The sequence below is a fragment of the Plecotus auritus genome, assembly GCF_963455305.1.
Source record: "Plecotus auritus genome assembly, chromosome: 1".
Lineage (NCBI taxonomy): Eukaryota > Metazoa > Chordata > Mammalia > Chiroptera > Vespertilionidae > Plecotus > Plecotus auritus.
In genome coordinates this window covers 244,223,674-244,248,608 of record NC_137770.1, presented here as the reverse complement: position 1 = coordinate 244,248,608, position 24,935 = coordinate 244,223,674, and the positions used below count along the sequence as shown (strand labels likewise).

The 24,935-nt window shown below is 50.7% G+C and overlaps 1 protein-coding gene across 2 annotated transcripts; it reads right to left on the bottom strand.

The window, feature by feature from the left end:
- Window positions 1-2,814: 2,814 nt before the first annotated feature.
- Window positions 2,815-20,259, bottom strand: ZNF518B (zinc finger protein 518B). 2 transcript variants are annotated; one of them, XR_013960264.1, is made up of 3 exons: window positions 20,151-20,259; window positions 17,582-17,909; window positions 2,827-9,457 (listed from the first exon to the last, which is right to left on the bottom strand). XR_013960264.1 is itself a non-coding variant. In XM_080662228.1 (2 exons), exon 2 carries the CDS (start codon window positions 9,263-9,265, stop codon window positions 6,038-6,040), a length of 3,228 nt encoding a protein of 1,075 aa, XP_080518354.1. In that variant the 5' UTR covers window positions 9,266-9,457; window positions 17,582-17,753; the 3' UTR covers window positions 2,815-6,037. The 2 variants fall into 2 exon arrangements, 1 of the variants encoding a protein (XP_080518354.1); XM_080662228.1 differs by lacking the exon at window positions 20,151-20,259 and having other exon boundaries at window positions 2,815-9,457; window positions 17,582-17,753.
- Between the last annotated feature and the right edge of the window lie 4,676 nt (window positions 20,260-24,935).

The window sequence follows — 24,935 nt, the reverse complement described above, 5'->3', positions numbered from 1 at the left end:
CTAAGAGAAATAAACCAGACAGAGAAAGACAAGTATCACATGATCTCGCTTACATGTGGAATCTAATGAACAAAATAGGTCCAGAGATTGACAGACTTCAGAGGGAAGGGTGGTGGGGGCAGGAAGAGATTAGCCAAAGAACATATATGCACACGACTATGGACACAGACAATAGTGTGGTGAAGGCCTGGGTTGGGGCAGGGTACAGGGGGGAAAAGAGGGGAAAGTGGGGGACAGGTGTAATACCATCAACAATTTAATAAAAAAGAATGAACTTTGAAGAAGAATCATAATAAACAGCCGAGCTCAGCAGCACAGAGACTCAGCCATAGGTCTACTCACACATAGAAGCCGGAACCAGGGAGAAAAGCATAGACTCTCCAAAAATGGGTGTTCGCACAACCGAGTGAATACCTGCACTGACTTTTGTGAGGATATACATCTAACATGATTTAGGTATTTTTCATATTAAAAAACTTTGGACCCAGAAATCCTTTTGAAACGCCTATAACTGGCAGCTTGTATTTTATGATGGTGCCCACTATTCTATGGAAGTTCATTTTTAATACAAAATTTAATATAAAAGGCTTATCTTTGTGACCTAAGAGTAGGGAAGGATTTCTAAAATAAAGCACACAAAAAGCCCCAAAACCTAAAGGAATTTTTTTCCTTATGGATTTAAAAAGTATTTTCTTTTAAAAGTTTAAAATAAGTAGTTCAATAGTAAACGGACAAAATACCAGCAGCCATGCACAGAAAATGAAAATGCCAACTTGCAAAAGTACACTACCCCACTAGGAAGCGGGAAGTGAAAACGGAAATAATACAGTGCTTCATCCAGTTTCAATATTTATTGCCCAATAGTATGTTGACGTTCCTTTCTCCGTGTCTTCACCGGCTCTCAGCCGAGGGTCTTATTTCCCAGCTACCAGGCTGGCAAGTTGCTTTCCACGCAGGTGACTACCATTTACACTCCCAGCACCCCCCGTGATCCGCGGTCAGTGATCCTTAGTGGTCGATTTGCTGCCCTTTCCTTTTGCACACGGACGGGCTGCAGAGCCCCTTGGGAGGCTGTGGCCTCTTCCGGACACTGGGTTGTCAGTGGAGCGCTGTGCGCTTCCCTACCTGGGCAGCGTCCTCTCCTCTAGCTCCTTCTCTGCTGGGGTGATGATGCCCAGGTGTTCGGATGGCTCAGCTATAAGACGCCCCTCCCCACCATCAGAGGCGATCCCTGCCAGACTGTGCACATGCCGTGTGTATGAGGAATAAACATTTGTTTGGCTGACCAACTGAGGTGGTTGCAAAATAGTCTCAAAGTCACAGGTGTAACCACTCTCTGGGGGACAGACCTAGACCTAGAACTGCTGGGAATGAGAGCAGAGAATGAATGCAGAATTGGCATTCCCTAAACAAGAGTTAGTGAGACCTAGTCTAGCCCAGTTTTGGAGACACAGACATAGATTACACCGTTCCTCCCACAAAAATGTGTGACTAACACTGTAGATGTCTTGGGTCAAATATATTTGATTTCATCTGTTTCTATGCTTTGAAATGTAGTTACTGAAAAAGTGAAGATGACAGACAGCTCACATCCTCTCTCTCTCGGACAACACTGCTCCAGACGGAGTCCAAAATGCTTACCAAGGCGTCTCAGCCCAACCAGCATGCCTGATACCAGCTGCAACCTTAAGGCAGGTCACGCTGAGCTCAGCCTGAGGCCACAGAAGGCCCTGCCTGTTGCAAAACAGCATTACAGAGGGGTTCCCAGTGCTTCCTGCGCTCATCTGCCCCTAAGCCTGTGCATGGGCATCGGTAACCTTTCTGAGCGTCAGTTTTCTTACTGATGAAATGTGGATGAATGACTGCCACTTCCTAACTTTATGGCCTTGAAGTCAGTTTCTGCCCAAGTCCCCTCTTCTGTTCCATGGTAGCCGTCCTGGTGGCCCAGGCTTACACAACCCCCTTCAGACCTTCACTGCCTGTTGATCTCTACTGCCCCCTAAATAACCAGGGGCAACAACTTAGGAGTCTCCTCCTGAAGGGTTAGAGGACAACAACCCACTGCAATTGGGATAACCATCAGCCATACTGCTGTCCTGAAGCAACTCCCATCTCCTCTTTGTTCTCCTCAGGGTCACCTCAAGTTCAAGTCTCTTTTCCCTTTTGACCTGCTTGGGTGCTGGGAGACAGGAGGGAATGAAGCCCTCTCCAAATATCCTCACGCCCCTTCTTCCCATGTAAGTGTGGTCCTGTGGCTTCTCAATGGCTTGAGCACTCCCACCCAGGACCCCTCCCCGTGGAGAGCTATGCAGGTTAAGTGCCCTGTACATTCTCCCATGAGGCCACTGACCATGGTGCAAAGACTGACACTGTTGCCCACACCAGCACGTTGAAGGTTTCAGCCAGAGCAAAACAAAAATCCCCGGGCCCCTAGCTGGTTTGGCTCAGTGGATAGAGCATTGGCCTGCTGACTTAAGGGACCCGGGATCGATTCCGGTCAAGGGCACATGCCTGGGTTGCAGGCTCAATCCCCAGTAGGGGGTGTGCAGGAGGTAGCCAATCAATGATTCTCTCTCATTGATGTCTCTCTCTCTCTCTCTCTGAAATCAATAAAAATATATTTAATAAAAAAATGTCACCTGGCCTCCTCTCAGGGTGTATAGTTAACCAGGGCATGGAATTCAGCACAGACCCCAGGGGAAGCACGGCCCCTGCGCTGTGTACGGTGACGCTGCCTGGACTGTACGTGGGTCAGAAACCTACCGCACAGGTAGGCTGTGCAAGGAAGAGCCACACTGCTTAACATTTGAAATGAAAGGGCAGAGAAATGTTGACAGTTGCTTTATTTAACAAAATTTACTCCAACTTCTAAATCTCTATATAAATGTGTTTCCAAAGCGCAGCAGCACACAGTTAACACAGAACCTCTAGGGGTGCTTGAAACGGGTTATGCAAGGTTTTATTTCTTCTCATGTTGACACTGACAGGTTCACACCGTCTTCGAGAGGCGGGGCAGCATCACACCTTCATTTCCTGGGACGGCTTCTGCAGGAGGTCCCAGAGCAGGAGGCAGGGGCTTTCGAGGGTTAATACATTGTGTTCCATTTAGTTCAACAGCACTTGGCCCGTAACAGGGGCTCACAAAATTGTTTGGGGCTGGGGAAAAACTTGGAGTCAAATATAATCTATAATCTATTAAGTCATTAGAAAAAACAAACAACTTTCACTCTTTGTCATATCATAAATAGAAGATCTCATTTCTGCTCCCCAAAAGAAAATGTGTTAAAAATAAGCGTAAAATGATGTCATTAGTAAGTACTATTAGTCAAGTTTAGTGAAAGGAGGTCCTTCAAAATCATGGCAAGAAAGAGCACACAAATACTCAACCCAGTTCTGCTACCTTCTCCAATCTCGTTAGAAATGACGCTACAGCGCATTTCACGACACTTACCTACACGCTAACAAGCTATTTCCTAACGCTCTCCACATAGGGAACACGGCCAGTCTTTGCGTCCTCACTTTTTACGACTCCCAGGAGCCTTCCTAACTCCGGAACAAGTACTGTAATTCTGAACCCCCCTCATGAAAGTGAGCTCTGTACAAGGGCGTAAGCTGCTTTAGGTAATACTTGCGAAAGGGTTGATGCTGCAAAGTGTAAATACTTCATGTTGACACTTAACACTGACCCGATTCATGGCTCTCTCCCGAAAGGCCAGTCTAAGCTTTCAGGAAAGATGCGACTATGTAGTGAGGTATAGGAGGAGAAAAAAAAAATCACAGCCTTCTCTTCTCCGAATGCCTCAGGAGGCTCCTTACACGCTGGAGGGGCACAGACCTACACACGGGCAAACCTGCGCGTGGTCTCCTGCATGCAGCGAGGCAGGCGCGCTCCACTGCTCTGAACGCCCCGACGGGAAATGTGCGGGACTGAGGCCGGTGATGAAATGATCGCCGGGGTGGCCACTCCGTTTGTTCATACAGATCCGACCCACTCTCGACTGTGCTTTCATTTGCTCAAAGTGAGATCAGACCATTATAAAAAGGTACTTCCAAAATAAGTTATTTCTAGAATATAAAACATTTTATATTTTCCAAACCACGTAATTTCATTATAAAATAGGAAATCAGAAAATTAGGTATTACAGTTTTCATATGGTAAAAAATACTGATATGTGTACATACACATATATACACATAAAAAATCCAAATTTCAACAAAAATTAACCAATGAACCAACTCAGTGATCATGTCCCAAATTACACATAAGACATGTTAACTATTGTAATGAGAAACAATGACACAGAAGAACTGCAACACCCCCCCCCCACCCCCATCAGAGGGTAATCTAAGACTTTCCCTGTGGGGAAAAAGAAATATCCATCTCCGACTACCCAACGCAACGGGAATCTCTCTCGTGTCTTCCTCAGCTGTGACAACCCCAGTAGCATTCCCTGCCCCAGCACAGGCCTGAATGCCTACAGCAAGGAGCACTCAAGGGCGGGGCTGCCGGGTGTCTGAGCCATTCGCCTTCTGCAGGACGGCTGGGGCCCAGCTGAGTGGGCAGGGAAGGACTAAGATGCAGTCCAAGCTCCATCCGCCAACTGAGTATTGCCCAAGAGGCCCCAGCGGCAGAGGGCGGGCTGTTTTCTGACGCACACGAAGGTGCTGTACAGCTCAGCATCGGTCCTGACACAGGATGATGGAGAGGGGAGCAGGAATGTTCTGAGTTGCTTCCTAGCAAAGTGAGCAATGGGGAGAGCAGGACTGTGGCAAAGGTCAATTAGAAGCACATTGTTACTATCAATGAAGACCCGAGATAGTGTTCCTATAATCTTTAACAAAGATGGTGGGACGTTTGCATTTTGTGGATTCATGCCCATTTTTAGTATTTTCACGAGGGACAACTTTAAGGGGCCTCAAAGGCACAAAAGCAAAGGGACAGGAGGTATGTGGGGAGTTGTCTGAACAGGCCCCCCTGTGGAATAAGATAAGTGGCAAAGGAGAGAAGGCTGCAACCTGGGGTGGAGGGCAGTGTCTGTGAGCCCTGAGTGATGGATGGAGAGTTAGTTCCCAAATGAAAACTCAGTCACCTTAAAGTCACAGCTGTCTCCACAATCTGACCTTGCATTATCTTCCCAGGTTTGCTCTATGTTGTAAGAGGCCTGCATATTCACATTTTTAACTGGCTCCTTGGTTTATGAGAGGGGTAAGCACAAACAAAAGACCTAATTTGAGATATTTTCCCTTTGTGACCATTTCTTTTTTATTTGCAAAAAGGCACATTCCTTCCCCAATTGTCATAAATTGAGACGTTCAAGAAAGAATGCAAAAGCTTGAAAATGTTTTCTTTCTCCCCTAACACACGCTGTGGAAGGAGCAAATTCAGGCAAAACTTGACAATCATTCTTTCAAACAGCCCCAAAAAGCACAGTTCTCTGTGCTGTAAAGAACACTTAGAGGATTATAGAGGGGGTGAGGGATTTAAAAGAATGGCCACTTTTCTGTAACCAAATTTAAGATAACAGTAGAAAATATAATTTCCATTATGTACCAAATATTCAGGAGACAAGTTAATGCAAAGAAAAAGTGGATGAGCACACCAACCATGGGTTTAATTGATCAGTAGCATTCTGTGATATGAGCATGTGTAAGACACTCGAAACTCACCCTCTCACTGGATGACAAGAGGTTTGTATCCACTCAGAAACGGGGCTGCTACACAGAAAGGTCTCAGATGCCACTGAAAATTTGTTGCAAGTTTCACTTCTCTCCAGAAAAATGCATGTACATAAATTTGTGCGTACTCTTTCAGGGGCTTCAAATACCTTCCGAGTTCCAGTCATGTATCAGGTGAAACCAGATGCCTGGTTCTCAACATTCCTACAAGGGATCTGAACAATTAACGGTCCTCCCATTCCTACCACATCTCTACTTCTCCTACTGAGTTAGGGATGGGGAAAAAAACAACAAATCCAACCCTAACCAGAATAAACTAAAAGTAAAAAAACCCAATTTGCTTCAAACACCAATTTTTCACTTATTTGCCCTTGGAAGAAAGAACATCCCAATCCCTAGTTGCTTCTATCAAATGCCGTTGGCCATGACTCATCCACTCTTCCTGGTCTTCGTACAGCCGTCCGCAAAACCAGCACTTAAATGTACACTGTGAATCATCAGGCAAGGAATCCACCACCTGGTAGTTGTTTTTATGGACTTTTTTAAGTTTCATTTTCAACATCATTTGCCTTTTTATTTGATTGGCTTCCTCCACGTTCTGGTAGGTCAGCCGAACATGGTGCCGTCTGATGCCTAATTGACACCTGGTCCTCTCCGATAAGACGACTTTGAGGACGTTGCCTTTGTACTTGTTTATTACCTTCATCACATTGGTCACTTCCGGTGAATCAACATCAGGATGGTTTAACACAATGACGGGCTGGTTCCGACGGGGGCATTTAATCAACTGGTCCGGTTTAACTGCTATCAGTCGAAGCTGTCTTGCAACCTGAAAAATTGAAGGATCCTTGAGATAGAGGCCAGGGTCAGCCTGAATTTTGCTTTTCTTCTTGGATGAATTTACTTGCTTGGTTTTGTTTTTATTTATAGGAAGACTTCTGGAGGGCACTTTTCCTTGCTTACTCAGTTCACTGCTTCCTTGCTGACCATGCAGAGGGCCAGTTTTTTTCAGGATGGTGCTACCAACAGCACTCTCTTTTCTTGGTTTAGGCCGAAGAGATGTGTCGAGGTTATGGGACATGTCTATTGGCCCGCTGTCACTTGTTGAAGACTGTAAGTCTGAATCTGTCTGTTTCCCGGGGCAGAACGGAATGGGTTTTAACAACTGTGTCTCGCTGTAAGGGATGCTGACGGGTGCTTCGCATGTAGCCTCTATAATGTGGGCATCCTCAGAGGAATTAAGAACCCTCAACACTGCTCCTTTGGGGATCAACACTGGAGTAGCAACATGGGCCTTCCTAGTTACTTGGCTTTCTGTTTTCCCATTGCTGCCTTCTACAAACTGTGGATATACGTGCTGACGGGTAAGCTGTCTACTAAGACCGCTGTCATCCTGAGGTTTTGAGAGAGTGCGCATGGAATAGCCAGTGCCAGTAAATGCCACGTTAATTTCTTGAATACCTTCAGGGCTAGCTTTTGAAGTGACCTTTGATGCGTGCCCTACGGAACGACGATGTGCATTACTGGCAGCCAGAGATGGAGGCTTGCCACAGGATTCAATTAACTGAGCGATCTTCCTACGCAGGAGTTCAATTGACTTTATTTTGGATGTTGAGCTATTCCACTTAACGCCTTCAGGGACGTCTTCAGATCCGGAGCTTAGAGAAAATACTGATGAAATGACTGGGCCATTGAAAGAGTCATTAGTCCTTTCAGAATTCTTTAACTCCAGAAGTTTATCCCCAGGCTGCTGAGATCTGATTCTGTCTTCTCCCGTTATGTTTATGTGTAAATATTCACTTTTACGATGAGAGGAAATCTGGCCCGTATTTGAAACTGCCTTATATTCCTCTGTCTGGTTGTCCTTCAGCTTCCTAGTAGATGTAACCATTCTCACAGGAATACTGATCTCACTTCTAGATTCCAAGTCATTTTTACTGACGGGCAAAAAGCCCTTTTCTCCAGAGAAGGAAATGGCTGCAGGTGATGCAGTCAGAGGAAGAAACTTCTGGGGGTCCCTGTGCAAATGCCTCCCATCTTCAGTAAAAGAAACAGCAGCTTTATACGGAAAAGGATTTGGGGCAGTGCCAAGGCCACATAAAACACTGTTTTTCACTATAGATGATGGAGAGTGACCTTTTAAGGCAACGGGAGGAAGGGCAGTTCTATGTGGATACGTATGACTTTTTTTCTGCAAATCCTCAACTCTAGCAGACTTGAGAAGGGATTCTCCACAGGGGTACACACTAGAATCTGACATGAACACATCGTAAGACCGTACCCATTTCACATTTTTAACTTGTTTCTGAACTGACGGAAGGCTATCGAGGCCTCCAGGTTCTCCAACACCCCCTTCAGTTGTCAGTGACTTGGTCTGTTCTGCAGGGAGCAGTTTTCCTTGTTCATCTGACCCCTTCTCTTTAGTCCTACGCTCAGAATGACCTCCGTCACCCCCGCCAGCTTCTAGGCCATTACTTTCTTCCAAAGGAAACAGTTTCAGAACAAGCTGCTGTGTTCCGTTGACAATCTTCACATCTATCAACTGGGCCAAACAGTTTGCAGGGACCACGAGCTCTGCTGGCGCCACCACGGTCAGCGGCATTCCGGGCTGAACGGGCTCTGTGGCCGGGGATAACACTTCCACCTCCACGCTTTTGTTCTCCAACACACTGACTTCATTTGGCTCCAACAGGGTCCCTTTGTTCGGAACACACACCACGTCTTTTTGGTGTTCCTTCAACTCGGGTACGAGAGTGATGCTGCGCGCCCTGTCTTTGTTCGTCTGGAGGGAGAACCTGGAGAGTTGATCTGATAACGTGCTTTGCAGTGTGGTGCCTGGATCGGAGGCTTTGGAAAGCTCCGTGTTTTGTTTCGATGCGCTGGTCCTTTTCGGCTCCAGCTTGGCCACGACTTTGGGCTGCCGCTTTCCGCCAGCCCGCTCGTGAACTCTCTTCCTGTGTTTGACGATATAGTCGTTCCTAATAGCACCGTAGTCGCAGTACTCGCATCGGTAAGGGAAGATGCCTGTGTGCTTCACCAAGTGTCTCTGAAATTCCCCCTTTGTGTAGGAAATGTGGCTGCAGTGAGAACAAATGAACTTGATCTCTTCATGCTGAAGCATGTGCTTCCTGTACTGCAGAGGGTCCTTCGTGGAAAAGCGACATTTATCACAATAGTATTTGCCTGGTTTAAAGTTCCTTACCTTGAACTTGTTATTGCCGGGACTGGCGATGGTGTCGGCTTTATTTCCTACGCGAGTCGCGCTGGGATCACTGTTCCCGAAAGGAAAGTGGGGAGAAGCCACTCCAAGGCTGCACTGGAAGCACACGTATCTGTCTGTCTTGTGGCTCTGCCCCGGCCCCTTTTTCAAATCCTGAAGAGGGATCTGGTGAACCGTCTTGCACTTCACACACGTGGCCGTGGTCATCACGGCGGCCTCGGCCTCTGAGCCTTGATACAAAGCCGTCTGAGCTTCTTGTCTGTCTGGCCGAGTGGCTCTATTAGCATGAGGTTGTCTAGGTGACATGGTCAAAGAGTTATGTCCATCAAGTACTTGTGAACTGAATAACTGCTGTCCAATGTCCTTCATCTTCTTAGCTGCATTTCCAAACACAGTCCACTGGGATCCAGGCAGACTTCACATGACTGAATCCTTTGGGGGCAGCCTTCAACGAACTCTGATTGCCGGGGAGCATACTGAGTTATCTTTTTTGAATACCACAACATAGATGCACGGTCCTCAGATATGACTGTTGCCAATTCTCTGCTATTCCAGGCAACACTAAAGGGGAAAAGAGAAATCACAGACCATGATGAACACATGAACTTAAGAGTTAGCTGAGCTATTTCCAAACTTACCCTATATCTCAATGACCTTGGGAATTCATGCTCAATCTCAACATAAGATCTTAGGCACATTGATGGTAACACATAATACAACCGAGCTAGCAAATAAGGAACGTAAACTGAAAATATTTTCAAATCGGCCTCTAACACTAATCACTTTAGGCCAGTGGTCGGCAAAGTCATTAGTCAACAGAGCCAAATATCAACAGTACAACGATTGAAATTTCTTTTGAGAGCCAAATTTTTTAAACTTAAATTTCTTTTAATGCCACTTCATCAAAATAGACTCGCCCAGGCCGTGATATTTTGTGGAAGAGCCACACTCAAGGGGCCAAAGAGCCGCATGTGGCTCGCGAGCCGCAGTTTGCCGACCACTGCTTTAGACCAACTGTGATCATAAACAAGGAGTAAGGAAAGCACAGAGGTCCTTCAGAAGAGCCTCGGTCAGTGACAGTCATTTCTGTGTCGTGGAGGGCATCTAGCCATGTCACAGGTATACTCTCACTGGCCTCACCAACAGCTGGGACAGTGCGCTGTCATTCAGCTCTTAGACACGTGAGTCTTCAAGTGGTGCTGCCAGGGCTTTGGATCGGCTACCCATTCATTTCTGCATTACAGCTAATGACCCGCGTGGACCCAAGTCTCTCACGCACACCTCACTTGCTTTCACAGGTGCTAAGTCAATACTGACAGTATTGGGTAGACAGATATCCATCCCTCCCACATCTTCCTGAGCCTCTAGCATGAACAGTGCCAGGCACTATCCTAAGGGCTGCAGGGCAGTGAGCAAAAGCAAATGAGTCCCTACCTCCTGAGGGCAGGGGTGGGGAGGCAGGTTATGTATTTGTCAGACAGGAATTGGGAACAAAATACCATAAAGGCAGGCAGAGGGATAGGGAGTAACTATGTGATGAAGTTTAGGGCTGGCGTGGAGGTGAAGAGAGTTGGCAAACCCCGCGCCCCCCATAAGCTGACTTCTGAGCATAGAGCCCAGAGCAGCCAGGCAGTGAACATGTGGCTGTTTGGGAGAAGGCATCTCAAGCAGAGAGCATCGGTCTGTGGGAAGCGGGCCTGGAGCATGTGAGGGGCAGGAAGGGGCTGAGCAGGGAGGGAATGAGCCAGGAGGGGAAGCAAAGGAAAAACTGGGGACAAGCAGGGGAGTGGGAGACTAGCCAAGGCAGGGTCTAGAGCACAGCCTCCTAGGATGTGGCCTCTCCTTCGCGTGGGAAAGAGCCAGGGAGAGACCGGAGTGGGAATGGGACGTGGTCTGTATAACCATTTCAGCTCCAGCCTCCAGCTGCTGAGGGTGAAGGGATGGGGGCCGAGGGACCAGCGGGGACACGGAGAGGGACCAGGGACCAGGCTGCGGCCGTGCAGGCAGACATTTTCCACAGCAAGTGCCACAGTGCACGTAACACAGCGACCACTTTTATATAAAAGGTTGGTTATGGTTAAATACCAACCCTCCCCTCTCCCCCCCGAATTCACAATTAGGACTAAGCAAAAACCAGTCTGTTTTGGGGTCTGTTAAAAGCCTTTCTTTTATGACCTTAAAAAACAAAAACCCACTTAAACCTTTGGGCTTCAATTTTTTCTTTTTTTAAATATATTTTATTGATATTTTACAGAGAGGAAGGAAGAGGGATAGAGAATTAGAAATATCGATGAGAGAGAAACATCCATCAGCTGCCTCCTGCACACCTCCTACTGGGGATGTGCCCGCAACCAAGGTACATGCCCTTGTCCGGAATCGAACCTGGGACCTTTCAGTCCGCAGGCCGACGCTCTATCCACTGAGCCAAACCGGTTTCGGCAGGGCTTCAATTTTTTCATTGGCAACTGGAATTAAGGACAGGTCTCCGTGGGAGACCTGCTGAAGTCTGGTGCCTCTCTCAGTGTGGGAGGCCTCTGTGTGGGGCGCCTCTCTCAGTGTGGGGTGCCTCTCTCAGTGTGGGGCGCCTCTCTCAATGTGGGGTGCCTCTCTCAGTGTGGGGTGCCTCTCTCAATGTGGGGTGCCTCTCTCAGTGTGGGGGGCCTCTCAGTGTGGGGCGCCTCTCTCAGTGTGGGGTGCCTCTCTCAGTGTGGGGTGCCTCTCTCAGTGTGGGGTGCCTCTCTCAGTGTGGGGCGCCTCTCTCAGTGTGGGGCGCCTCTCTCAATGTGGGGTGCCTCTCTCAGTGTGGGGTGCCTCTCTCAGTGTGGGGCGCCTCTCAGTGTGGGGCGCCTCTCTCAGTGTGTGCGGCACTCAGGGCACGCAGTGTCCACTCTGAGATGGGTAGTGCTGTGGAGGGTTGGCAGCCTCCTTCTGGGGCACTGACAGGCCAGGAGCCATCCAAGGTCTGAAAGGCTCTGCAGGGTCAAGAGAAACAACTCCAGCATGTTCAGACCCAGCCTAGAACCTGCCCGCACAGCAGTCTGGGAAAGCGTCCTAAGGCCATCCAGCGCTTGATACCAAGCTTCAACACATCGTCACCAGCTGACCATGCGCTCGATGCTCTGATGGTGCCATGAAACCCCGTTCCTGTCCAGGCGGCTAATTTTATCATCGCGTAGTTCTCTCGTCAAGAACGGACCCTTAAATGAGACTGAAACCAGCCTCCTGGTAACTGTCCTATATCCCGACGCTGGAGCTGCCAACAACTTAGTCCCCCTTCATAGACTGGCTGTGACCCCGCACATCTCCTTTCATCCAGTCCTTGGTTCCCAGCCCTGTTCAAATATCTGCCCGTCTCTCATCTACCAGCTTCATGATCCTACTATTTCCAGAGAGAGAAGGGACGGGGAGAACAGCAGAGAGGAGAGGAAACTAAAGGCCTGCCTGGCACAGCTTGCTCCCCAACTCTTCCAGGTGAACCCCTGACACGCTGACCCTAAGAAATTCGCAAAGCAATCACGTAACGAGGTGCCTGTTTGAAGCATCATCCGAACCAGGATTCCGTTTGCACCTTTTCCGTTTCCCAGCCCCCAAGAGTCTTCAAAAGCCACAGAAGGCAGTTTTGCCCTTTTCTCTCCAGGTCCTTTTAAAACGCGGGGGTGTCATGCCTCCTAACACTAAAGACCGGCCACCTCAAAATACTGGCCGGTGCGATCACGGACATTAGCAAGGAGTGAGCAGGTGCCGACAGAGGAAGGTCCCGGAGAATGAGCCAAATCACCGCAGAGCCTGGGAAACGCAGGGTCCCTTAGGAGGTGATCATGCAAAACCATCCCAGCAGTGATTTTAAGTGAAAAACCCCCAGGAGCAAGTGCTAATATGAAGCACAGGCTGTGATTGGCAAGTACAGTTTATGGGAGAACCTATCTGCTTGGTGACTACAGCATTCTCCAAACAATGCAGTGTTTCCACTGGCATTTCCCTTAGTCCCGGTGAGAAAGAGGTCAGGCTTCCTTCAAACAAGCAGACATTCTCTGTGGCCTTTGCAACTTGTGTGTCTAGTCAAGGGGGAAAGGCCCTCAGCTGTAACACCCCAAGTCGGAGATGAATGGACCAAGTGGGAGAACCGGGACGGCTTTGACCACGGTACTTCCTCGTGGACAGCAGCAGGCGCACCTGAGCAATGGGCTCCTGCCCGCCCCCCTCCCCCGCCGCGTCCCCTCCACCAACCTGCTCTATCGGGTTCACGTGCAAGCACACTAGGCTGGGTCCTCCTGGCAACTCACTGCCCAGCCGGCCGAGGGTTACACTGGATCCAGTAGCTAAAGGGCCGTGTGTGTGCGCGTGTGCCTGACACTGGGAAGGCACCCAATAAATGACTGTCACCCTCGCTGTCGGTGTTCACCTGCCTTCCAAACTTACCACACACCTTCTTTTAGAGAATTTAGGGAGGATCTCAAAACATAGAAACTACTTAGTATTAACCTTTTTGTTGTTGTTGTTAATCCTCACCCGAGGATATTTTTCCATTGAATTTCAGAGAGAGTGGAAGGGAGAGACAGAAACATCGATGTGAGAGAGACACATTGACTGGCTGCCTGCTGCACACTCCCCGGCCAGGGCCAGGGAACCTGCAACCGAGGTGCATGCCCTTGACCGGAATAGAACCTGGGGCCCTTCAGTCCGGGGGGCCGATGCTCTATCTACTGAGTCAAACCAGCTAGGGCAGTGTTAATTAACTTTTGGCACAATAAGTAAGATGGTCTTTACATTACTAGTAAGTTGCCTGTTTCTGAACAGCACAGAGCTAGCTTTTTTTTTTTTTTTTTAAATGTATTTTATTAATTTTTTACAGAGAGGAAGGGGAGAGATAGAGAGTTAGAAACATTGATGAGAGAGAACATCGATCAGCTGCCTCCTGCACACCTCCTACTGGGGATGTGCCCGCAACCAATGTACATGCCCTTGACCGGAATCGAACCTGACACCTTCCAGTCCACAGGCCGACGCTCTATCCACTGAGCCAAACCGGTTTCGGCAGAGCTAGCTTTTTAACGTAGCATCACCTGTGTGTCAGCCAGACCCTGCCACACAGTGTCACCAATGCACTGCCCCCCACTGTACCACCTGTCCCGGAAAGGCCCACGCACAGCACTTGCTGCTGGTGGGTCTTCCTTTTGACTGTGAGCTCCCTTGTCCTGGTTTCTTAGAGATTTATTGTGGGGACGCCTGAAAAAACGATACTGACTGTAAGAACCGCTTCAGTGACACTGGGGGCTATAAAAACCATAAAGCACTGTACATAACATTTCTTATTAAAAAAGGAAGCGTTTGACTTCTCAATACTGGAAACATCCAATATTCAGAATTAGAGGAATACTAGCGAGACAGCTCTTGCAGCTACAGGTTCTGGAATTAGATTACAGGCTTTGACTCCCAGCCCGGTGGCTTCCTAGGTGACCTGGGTGAACTGTCGATTCCCCGTGAGACAGAGTAATAGTACCTCCACCGCAGGACCGCCGTGAGAAGGAACTGTTATCATGCGACTACAAGGGCTTAGATAAGTTACTCACACATCAGACACTGTTTAAAATATTAGTTTTTATGAAATTATGCCTCTCACAAAACTAGTCAAGGGGGCTAACTCACAGGCTTCTTAGCTGTCGGGCAATTGTTCTCTCCAGAATATATACTGAACCTCACTTTGTAATTTTCATGACATGTGCTTGGCTGTACAGCCTAAAAGAGAATTCACCTCTGGGGCAAAACCATCCCTCCAGCCTGACTGGCGGAGGCGGACAGGAGATGCTCTAACTCAGGGGTGGGCAAACGTTTTAACTCGAGGGCCACAATGGGTTCTTAAACTGGACCGGAGGGCCGGAACAAAAGCATGGATGGAGTGTTTGTGTGAACTAATATAAATTCAAAGTAAAGGAGCGGAGGGGAGAGCAAGAGAACCCTCCGCTCTTTCGGCTCCGCGGGCCGGATAGAACAGCTGAACGGGCCGGATCCAGCCCGCGGGCCGTAGTTTGCCCACGGCTGCTCTAACTACGGCTGAGGCTTGTATAGAAGTCAGTTACTAGATCGCCTTGTCTTCTCCAAGCCCAGTGAACTGCGCCATGTCCCTGCAGCAAACGAGTGGGTTTCCATGCGAGATGTTCACGTGGAAAGTTAAGAAAAGCAGCCGGCCAATAGCGTCAATTGTATCATCACGGACATTTCTGCTCGTGAGAGATGCCCGCCAGAATCAGTTTTTATTGGCCAACTGCTTCCTTTTTGGATGGAGAAGCAAATTTAGAAAGCTCTTTCCAGAAAGCCTTCCACTATGGCTCCTGCCTCCCTGTCCCGGGGCGGGGTTGCAGCTGTGTGCCCAGGAAGAGCAACGGGAATGGAGGTGAAGGTCTGCAGGCCCAACCCCGATTCTGTCCTTTGCTGGGTCTTTAGGCACGTGATTTCTCTCTCTGCATCGCCAGGCAAGGAAACAGGCTTTGAGGGCATCAAACTTCAGGGGTAATTAAGAGAAACAAACGAGGTAATGTAGGCAAAGCACTCAGCCTGGTAACAGAGGTGCTCAAAAATTGTACCTGTTCCTCTTGTGTGCTGAGCCTTTGCAAAGGCTGGTCTGTCTTTAAACCTTCCTACCCCAGCGGTCGCCAACCTTTGGGACCTCCCGGACCACCACTGGTTGGCGACGGCTGTCCTACCCCACAGTGTCCAGAGCATGTAGACAGGTAATCCCTGATTGGGGGAGGGGGTGGAGAGTCCAACATTAGGGATCCAAGGTTAAGTGTGTAAACGTAGTACTTCCCTAGTAGGATGGCATTCAGGAAGAAACTTGCCTCACTCAGTAAAATCTTTTCCAGACCATTACAAAGAATCGGAATCGAACTGAATGGTAAATGGATCTAAAGAAGGAAATACAGCAATTAGGTTACTGGACATTTTGCCAAACTTCTTTACACTTAGAAATGACTGAACTACAAATTGGTGGCCATTCTGAACTCAAATCGGTGGCCATTGTGATGACAAAAAAATTTTCCAAACGCTGCCGACAAATGTACCCCCTGGGGACCCTAGCTTTCCATCTGAAACCATGCGGTTTGCTTGGGGCTCAGAACCAGGCAGGAGGGCTGGAGGCCGGACAAGAGAGCCCGTTCAGATGCCTCCGCCATCCAGGTGAGAGTGTATCTAACAGCAGGGACAGCCACCACCCTGGATGGCAGGAACAAGGTCCAAAACCTAGGCTTCTGACTCGATAGCTGGGTGATGCCGGACTTGTTAGCCTCTCTGAGCCCGCGTTCTCTCGCTTGTAAGATGGGAATAAATAATGCCTAATTTACATGGCTGATGCGAGGGAAAGGGATATATGCAAACAGCAGGTAACCTTATACATGGCAGTCAGTACATGTTTTGTCAAGAAAGCAATCAACGTTTTTTGTAACACAGAAGAGTCCAGTGATCTGCAGAGAAGCAGAAACTCCGCTTAACAAAGGGGCCTGAAGAGAGAAAGTCTTGGAGGCAGGTCCACAGCTGGAGGTGCGGATCCACCCCCACCCCCGCAGCCCATCCAGGAGTTACTCTGGGTTGGACCTGACACCGCTGAGCACATCAGCTGACACTACTTCAGAAAACAGTTTTTATAGTTTAAAAAGAAAAACAGTTTAACAGGAAACCTTTCAAAAGAAAGGCTATGACTAATGCTAGAGTTCTTCAAGTCTGCAGCTTAGAGTTCTATACGTGGAAACACCAATGCTAAGAAGCAAGTATGCTCTTGTTGGCATTAAAAAAATACAAAATAAAAAACAAGGTAGTCTTTACAAGGAATATTACAAAATCCTGTTATTGAACAGCTAGTGACTTCAGGTCTCTAAGGTAATACATTTTTGTATTTCTGTCATTTTTTTTTGCCTTTAGAAAAAATCAAGTTTCCTAAAGGAAATGAAGAGTTTAATAAAAAGTATAATCAAACACAGTAGAAATACCTCCCCGAAAACCAGTGATGCTTAAACCTTGCCTGCATCAGGGTGCCTCTGTTTCATAATAGGTGCAGGAGGTTAAACTTATTTTTTAAAGAGGTCCCTGGGATGGTCGGTCACCCTACTGTGTGCCAAATTACCTGGGAGGCTCCAAACTAATGCTGCCTGGGGCCCAGGTGTGGTTCTGAGGGGCAGCCAAGGCTGAGAACAAGCACCTGGCAGGACAGGTGCAGGGGAGCGTGCAGGAGTGGCAAGAATACCAGCATCCTGTGCAGCCTTTCAGACGCCGGACCCACCTGCGAGTGCCTGGAGGCAGGACAAGGCCTCTGCCTTAGACTGCAATGAGGTAATTAGGCAAGTGGACTCTGGGTCATACCTTGCTAAGCCACGTGACCTTGGAAATATCACCACCTAGCTCTCTGTGAAGTAAGTAATGACAGTCACCACTTAACAGACTCTCAGAAACTTCAACGTTCCCGGCACGGTGAGCCCACTGAGCTTGCACCGGGAATGTCTGACCTCCACACTTGCCAGGGGCTGCTGTCTTTAACAGGAGGTGGAGAGAAGTAAAAGCTACCCCCGTGATCGGATCCGGACGCTCCGTGGCCAGCTGCATTTGTCAAATCTCAGAGCCCCTTGGCCCAAGTCAGGCAGAAGGGTGCCTGCAGGAGCAGATTCATACATTACCTCCTCAAAGCACACCTTCAATTACCTGCTTCCTGGAAGCGAACAGGCCTGGCGAAGCTGTGTGGCTTTTCTAAGGTCAAGGAGTTGGTCAGCTGGTGACTAATGGAAATCCTTTGCTTTCTGCTACCCGCTGTGTGCGGCTGCGCACCGAGGTCACAGCATCTGCTGTGCCGGGCACTGTTCCGACTTCTGGCCCGGAGCCGGCAAGCTGTGGATGCGAGTCCAGAGCAGGGCAGGTCGCAGCGGCTCTGGCTTGTCTTCTCAGGCACCCGGGCCCGTCCAGTCTGTACTCCAGGCCCCGGCACAGGCGTTACACTCAGAACCCGGGGACGGCGAGCCGTGCACGAACAGCCCTGCAACAGAAGCCAGACACTTGGGTTGAAGTCCCAGGCCTGGGGAGCAGCCTTGGTGTCTCCAGACACTTTTCCTTCCAGAAAAAAGGGGATGAGCCCCCAAAGTGCTTCTCCAGCAGGGATGTTGGGCAAAGTCACAAAGGGAGCGTAAAACGGAAAACCAGGCCTCCCAGGACTCCAATGACCCTTTGCCCGGGGTGGGTTCAAGCCTGTGGTTTAAAATTCTTCTCAGGTGATGCTGCTGCCTCCCCGCCCTCGCCCCATGAGGAGAGTCTGGTTTAAATGATCTCTAGCCACGTTCAGCTAGAGGATGGATGCTGGAAGTGGCAGTTGGCTGAGTGTGCGAACAAAGAAAATGCCTTCTATGCTAGGCAGCTAGAGAACAACTGAGACGGGAAAACCTCACTGGCAGGGAAGGACCTTGTTCGTCATAGTCAACAGCATAGGGCTTGGCCATTACACTTAATACACGCCGGATGAATGAATGAAAGAAAGAAATGCCAGCCTTTATGGCGACAATAATAAAAATGTTCTTTTTCTTCCTCTTGCACAAAAACTGGCCCAGATCCCCTTACTTAAGAGCAAGTAGACATGTTTTTATGTTTTAATGGCTACTGCTGGGTTTTTAAAATGGACATTCGTCTGGCATAACGCACCAGGGAGGCCTAACAGACAGAATCACGCCCTCCTCCGTCTGTTTTCAAAATGCACTTGGCAGTGAATGCCATCAGCACAACCAAACTGGACACACACACACGTGTTACTTTTCAAGGCTACGTTTAGAACCCAAATAAAAAATAATTAAAAAAAAAATGCATCCCAGAAAACATCGATCTCATGCAACTTAGAAAGCTGAATATTCTACTTGCATTCCAGCACGTAAAGGGCCTATAGGATGCTGGTTTCTAAATAACCGTGCGCTGGGCTTCAAGAGCCCGTGGCTGGGCTGAACTGTGCATGCGTGACTCAGAGAGAGAGACACACTCTTAGGGTCTGCTCCTCTGTAGGCAAGTCCTCCCTCCTCCTGGAGAGCAAGCTCTGTCTTATTCCAGGTGACTCTCATTCTAAACGTAGGGGACAATGTTGAAGGGTTCGAACACATCACAGTTGAGCCGTTTAGACTTATTTAAAACAATGCTCAGCATTTCGCCTTTCGTTTTATAAAGGTGGGTTGCTACACTGGTTTTTAAAGTCGGGGGCATTTTAAATACCCAACATACATGAGGAACTGAAGTGTTTTTCATTCTCTCCTTTGGCTTTCCCCTTCCCATGAAGAAATGTTCCTTCTTTTGCATCCTGCGTTGTTTCCCTGGCCTGAAACTGCCCATCAACCCTAAGATAAATAGGCAGGCTGGAATGGGGGGAGGGGGAGGGGGGACATCCTCTCTTTTCCTTCCCCAGCCAAAGATGCCCGGGTCCTCAAAAGAGAAGCCCGACCCTGGACACGCCCTAAAACACCCAAGAAAAGACAATGCCAGTCGGTTTTCAAGTTTATTGTTGGCACGCTCACGCCGATGGTACATGATTCGAGGCGAGTCCACAGCAAACAGTGGGAGCCGGAGGGCAGCGCGGTACAAGGGGCTGCACCGTGGTCTGTGGGGACAGACGGCCAGGCCCCCTCGAGGGACGGAGGGGGTGCCTCTGACTACTGAGAATCAGAACACGTCAGCGCTTACCTCCGAGGCCGAAGGAGGCTTTAAAAATGGCCTCCTGACGACACTTCCTGCTCCACCGACCGGTAGAATGCTCCCAGGAGATGCATCATTTAAAACACAGGGGGCGGCCTTGGAGGCACCGGCGGCTCCGCACCAGCGCCCGCAGCCCGGACCCGCGGCCACGGAGGGTCGGCCCGGCGCCTCTGGGGTGACCCTGCGGGTCTCGCTGGCACAAAGGCGGGCGGGCAGGCAGGGGGCGCCGCACCGCAGTCCACGCCACCGGGGCCCCTTGGGTCTGTGCGCTCCCCGCACCTCCCGTCCCGCTCCCTACCCCCACCCCTCTGTCCCTGCTTTGCACCAATCCTCCCCGCCACTCGCCCGCCTGCCCGGCACCCAGCCTGCACCCGCCTGTGCGGGGCCACCTGGCCAGGAAGCCGGGAGACCGGGGTGGGCGCGCAGGACCCGGCCCGCACCACCAGTCCCGCCCCGACTCGGCGGCCCCCCGTGACCCCCCCCTCCTCGCCCAGACCCCACCTGCCCCGCACATTCGAACCCGGGGCCTTGGCCCTCCTGCCCAGCCACTCACCAGCCAGTCCCGGTGCAAGGAGGGGCACCTAGACCCCGGCCCAGGCCGTGCCGCCACCGCGGCGCCGCGCCCCACACCCGGTCGCTGTAGGTCCCTACTTGGGGGCGGAGCCGCGCCGCGCGTGCGCAGTGCGCAGGCCCCCGGGCGCCCCGTACCTAACGGAGGCCGTGGTCCCGCCTGGTCCCCGCGCCATGCAAAGCCGAAGGGCAAAGCCGAAGACCCGACAGCCCGGGCCAGGTTGAGAGCTCAACCCAGCGCATCCACACCCGCTGCGGGCAGGGTCCAGGCTCAGGCAGGATGTCCACCAGCTGCAGGCGCCTCCGTGCCGGCAGGGCTGCCCGCTTCCAGCGTGGGCCCAGTGCCCACGCGTGGGCACCCTCTCTGTGCCCTGCTGGGGCCACCCCTGCCCGCGTGGAGCTTGAAGTCCAGCGGCCGGCGAGCGACGACGAGAGAAAAGGAGTCAGGTCTTCACTCTCCCGAGTCCTCTCTTGAGAGCAGAAGTGCCCGAGACGGTCTAGAAGGCCCGGTTCGAATCCCGACTCCTCCACACCCTAGCTCCGGAGCCTTGGGCAAGGAAGTCCCCGGGCCTCCCTGGGCCTCAGCCCCGAAGCCTCGTCGGTTATGGTTACGGTTACGTAGGTGGGTGTGAGGGGCAGACAAGACAAGGATTGTGGGAGAGTCTGCAGATGGAGTGAGCTCATGCAATGCCAGCGGTTTTCCCTGCTTCTTCGACGCCAGCACCATGTCTGGGAACCTCCCTGCACCCCCACCCCGGTACCCGTGCACTTCTGTCCTTCCGGAAGGAGGAAGTATTTAGAATAGACCCTCCCAGAGGAAAGAGTGGGACCATGTCGCCGGAGTCCCCACAATCAGGGACACAGATGCGTTTCCCTATCAAATAAAATTGCTCCCCCATCAGGGCAGACGGCGGCGGGGAAGCAGCGTCACTGGGGAGCGCAGCTTCTCCAGGGGTCACAGCCGAAAGTTTGTTTCAAAGCTCCGGAAGGAGCGAGGCTGGCTGCTGACGCCTTCCTGTCGAGGCCAGAGGTCAGGCAGGGACATGGGCCAGAAGCAGGGAGGAGAGGCAGGGCGGGGGCAACTCTCCAACATGGAGTTCTAGACACCATGTCAGCCACAGGGTCAGCAGCAGGACAGAACTGCCCCAGACTGAACTAGCAAGAGCCGGACGGAGAGAATACCAACCCGGAGAGGATCACCAACATCGGCTCTCGGCTGCCATCCTCCACCCATTGCTGCGAAGGCGCTCTGTCTCCGAGGGCTCCGGGCAGCTAGTGGATGTCTTTTCAGAACACACATTTATGTACCAAGCGTTCATAGCAGAGAGAATAGGACAGGAGTTCATAGTCTCCCTTAAGAGTGAGGTGGGCCCTAACCGGTGTGGCTCAGTGGATAGAGCGTCGGCCTGCGGACTGAAGGGTCCCAGGTTCGATTCCAGTCAAGGGCATGTACCTGGGTTGCGGGCATATCCCCAGTAGGGGGCGTGCAGGAGGCAGCTGATGTCTCTCATCGATGTTTCTAACTCTCTATCCCTCTCTCTTCCTCTCTGTAAAAAAAAAAAAAAAAGAAAAAAGTGAGGTGGGCTTGGGAAGGGTACTGAGAATCTAATCTGGCCACCGCCTGGCAATTTTTAGCAACGAAAGGAGCCCGAGTAGTAGAGATGTCCCCCCCTAAAATTTAGTCTAATTTGTTTCATCTCTTTGTAACTTGCACCCATGCATCGCAGACAGCTGGGCCCTCTTGAGCCAAGTAGAATGAATGGAAGTCCCTCTGGGTTTCCTGGAAGTTTCCCTGCAGCCAGAACTGGTTATAAACCCCAACTGGCACGAAGCTGTGAGCCTGCTCCCGAGCCTGTCTGAACCTCAGCACTGATGTAAAGGTCAGTGAGTAATAGGACCGATCGCACAGTGAGTCCTCAGCATTACACAGGAGGGAGCAGGTCAGGGCTCACACAGTCCCTGGCGCATAAGAAGTGCCCAGTAGCAGTTCTTTTTTTTATATTTCTCAGGAGCCTAAATTCAGTGACAAAAATACTTCGGGAAGTGTTGGGAGATGAGGTATTTACAGCCTGCAAAAGGGTCAAGCAGGGATAGAAACCCTTAAAGTTGAAGTGTTCCCGAAAAGTCCTGATGCAGGGAGAGTTCATCCAGAAATGTTATTTCTGGACATTCAGCCAGAGTCTGGACATTCAGCCAGACTCTTCAGTCTTCTCTCCCCATCTTCCAGCTTAGTTTGTCTAAATCTCTTTCAAGTGTTCCATGGACCACCTCTATTACAAGTTAAATTCTATCCCCTCCAAAAGATATGTGAGAGCCCTAAATTGCCAGTGAGTGCGGACGCAAACTGACACCTGTGAATGTGCGCTTATTTGGAATTGAGGGTCTTTGCAGACGTCGTTTAGATGAGGTCATCAGGTGAGCCCTCATCCCATGACTGGCATCCTTAAAGAAGAAACAGAGGAGATGGCTATGTGAAGACACAGAGACCCAGGGAGAAAGGGGCCACATGAAGACTAAGGTCAAAGTTGGAGGGATGCTGCCACAAGCCAGGAACACCTGGGGGCCCCTGGGAGCAGGAAAAGGCAAGAAAGGATATTCCCCTTTAGGTTTTGGAGGGAGCAAGGATCTGCTGCACCTCGATTTCAGACTTCTAGCCTCTAGAACTGTAAGATAATGTTTGTTACAGCAGCCCTAAGAAACTCCCAGAGATGATTGCCTAACATACAGGAGAAAAGAGAAAAGGCAAACGAACAAAACCAGCCACTGAGTGTAATGGCTGGGAGCTGATGTTTGCTCACTTATTCATTCAACAAACATCTGAATGCCTGTTCCTTGCAGGCACAGGTCAGATGCTGAGGATAGGATGAAAAGCAAGATAAGGCTCTGCTCTCTGGGAGCATTCCTTTCGTAGGGGGTTGTAGAGCTCGGACAATTGATGGAATAAATAATTGGGGAGTGCTAGAGGCCGGCTGGGGAGGAAATAAAACTGGGGGGTGTGATGTGAAAGGGGGTGCAAAGCAAGAGAAAGGATCTGCATGGTTCCGTGAAGCGAGTGTTAGAAGATGAGCTCTTAAGTCAGGAGTAGGAGCCAGTGCAGGAAGGTGGAAGAGCTTTCCATAAAGGGGAGAGCATGTGCCAAGGCCCTGAGGTTGGCACACACGGGGCATGTTTGAAGAGGAGCAGGAGGCACAGTGCAGATTTGGATCATCCCAGCCACTTACAAACTGCGACCTTAAGGAGTCATTTCCTCCGTCTGCCAATGAGGACGGTGGCTCAGAGGGAGGCACTTGACCCCCACTGTGCCTTAGAAAAGGGCCAGGTCTCTAACAGCGGGATTGGGAACTTTGGGCTACATTGGGGGAGGGGAGGCAAGGACAGGTAAATCTCAGGCGCTTCAAGACAATGCATAAACAGGACATCTAAGCAGGTGGCTTTTTTGTTCTTGTTTAAGACCTTTCCCAAGTTTCTAGTAATTTCTTTGACCTTAGTTTGCTCATCTGTGAAAGAGGGATAAATGCCTCTTTGCCCCGGTCCCTGAGCTCAGTTCAGTTCTTCTCCCAGTCCTCGGGCGCAGGGAGTGAAGGCTGCAGGGTCCAATTCTCATCCCATTACTCATCCGTACCAGCTGTGTGACCTAGGGCAAGTCACTGCCAGTCTCTGAGACGCTTTTCTCAACATTAAAAAGGAGTAAGTGGAGCAACCTTCCATGTGGGTTGTCCAGGCAGAGGACAGCGCCTACGGCTAAGCTCAGATCCCAGCCGCCCTGCCTCCTTGCCCTGGAGCTCCCGATTGCTCTAGCCTTGCTTCACCACCCACGGGTCTGCTGGACGGGAGCTTTGAGCAGCGCACTGGGCATGCGTAGCCAGTAGAACCGGGAGGCGGCCAGGACGCTGGCCCCGCCCGCAAGCGTCGTGCGCTGCAGTACCACAAACCGCCTGTGGCGTCGCTGCGCAGCTGCCCTGCTGGCTCCCGTAGAATTCTACCAGGCGTCAGCCTGAGCTGCCGGCAGCCAGCTCTGCGCTCGCGGGGCTGTATCCTGGGCTCCCCTAGCCCGTGGCCTGCCGACCTGCCCTGTGAGAATCTCGATGGGCTCCTTTGCTTTTGTTTCGCTTGTTTTGCCAACCGGAGCTGGAGCAGGAGCGGTGGGGCTGGACTTGCAGCGCTGGCGGGATAGCCAAGGACTCCACGCAGCGCTGTGCGCCGCCCCCTGGCCTCCCCTTGCGCAATCCTGACCTATGTCTGCAACGCTTGCATTCAATCAAGTGCAATTATCCTCCCGGAGGATCACACAATGCCGGGCGCAGAATAGGCCGGCTTCCAAGTCCAAGCTTGTCGGAGCCATCAGCGTCCCTTGCCCAGACCAGGGCTAGGCAAAGTATGGTGGGGACAGGAGCCGGTCCCCACTGCGGTTCCCCAGGGAGGGGTTGGGTGCAGAAAGGGAGATGAGCGTTTAGAAACATTCATAGCAACTGGACACGGCTGTGGGACCAGCAGAACAAGTAGAGGAATACGGGCGGGGTGTACTTACTGGGGCTGGTCACTCCTGGCTCAGGCAGTGTCCTCGCCCCCAGCAGTAGACGCGGGTAGGTTCAAACGGGATAGGAATGAGGGAAGAGCCCTAACCGGTTTGGCTCAGTGGATAGAGCTTCGGCCTGCCGACTGAAGGGTCCCGGCTTTGATTCGGGTCAAGGGCATGTACCTTGGTTGCAGGCACATCCCCAGGTGGGGGTGTGCAGGAGGCAGCTGATCGATGTTTCTCCATCATCGA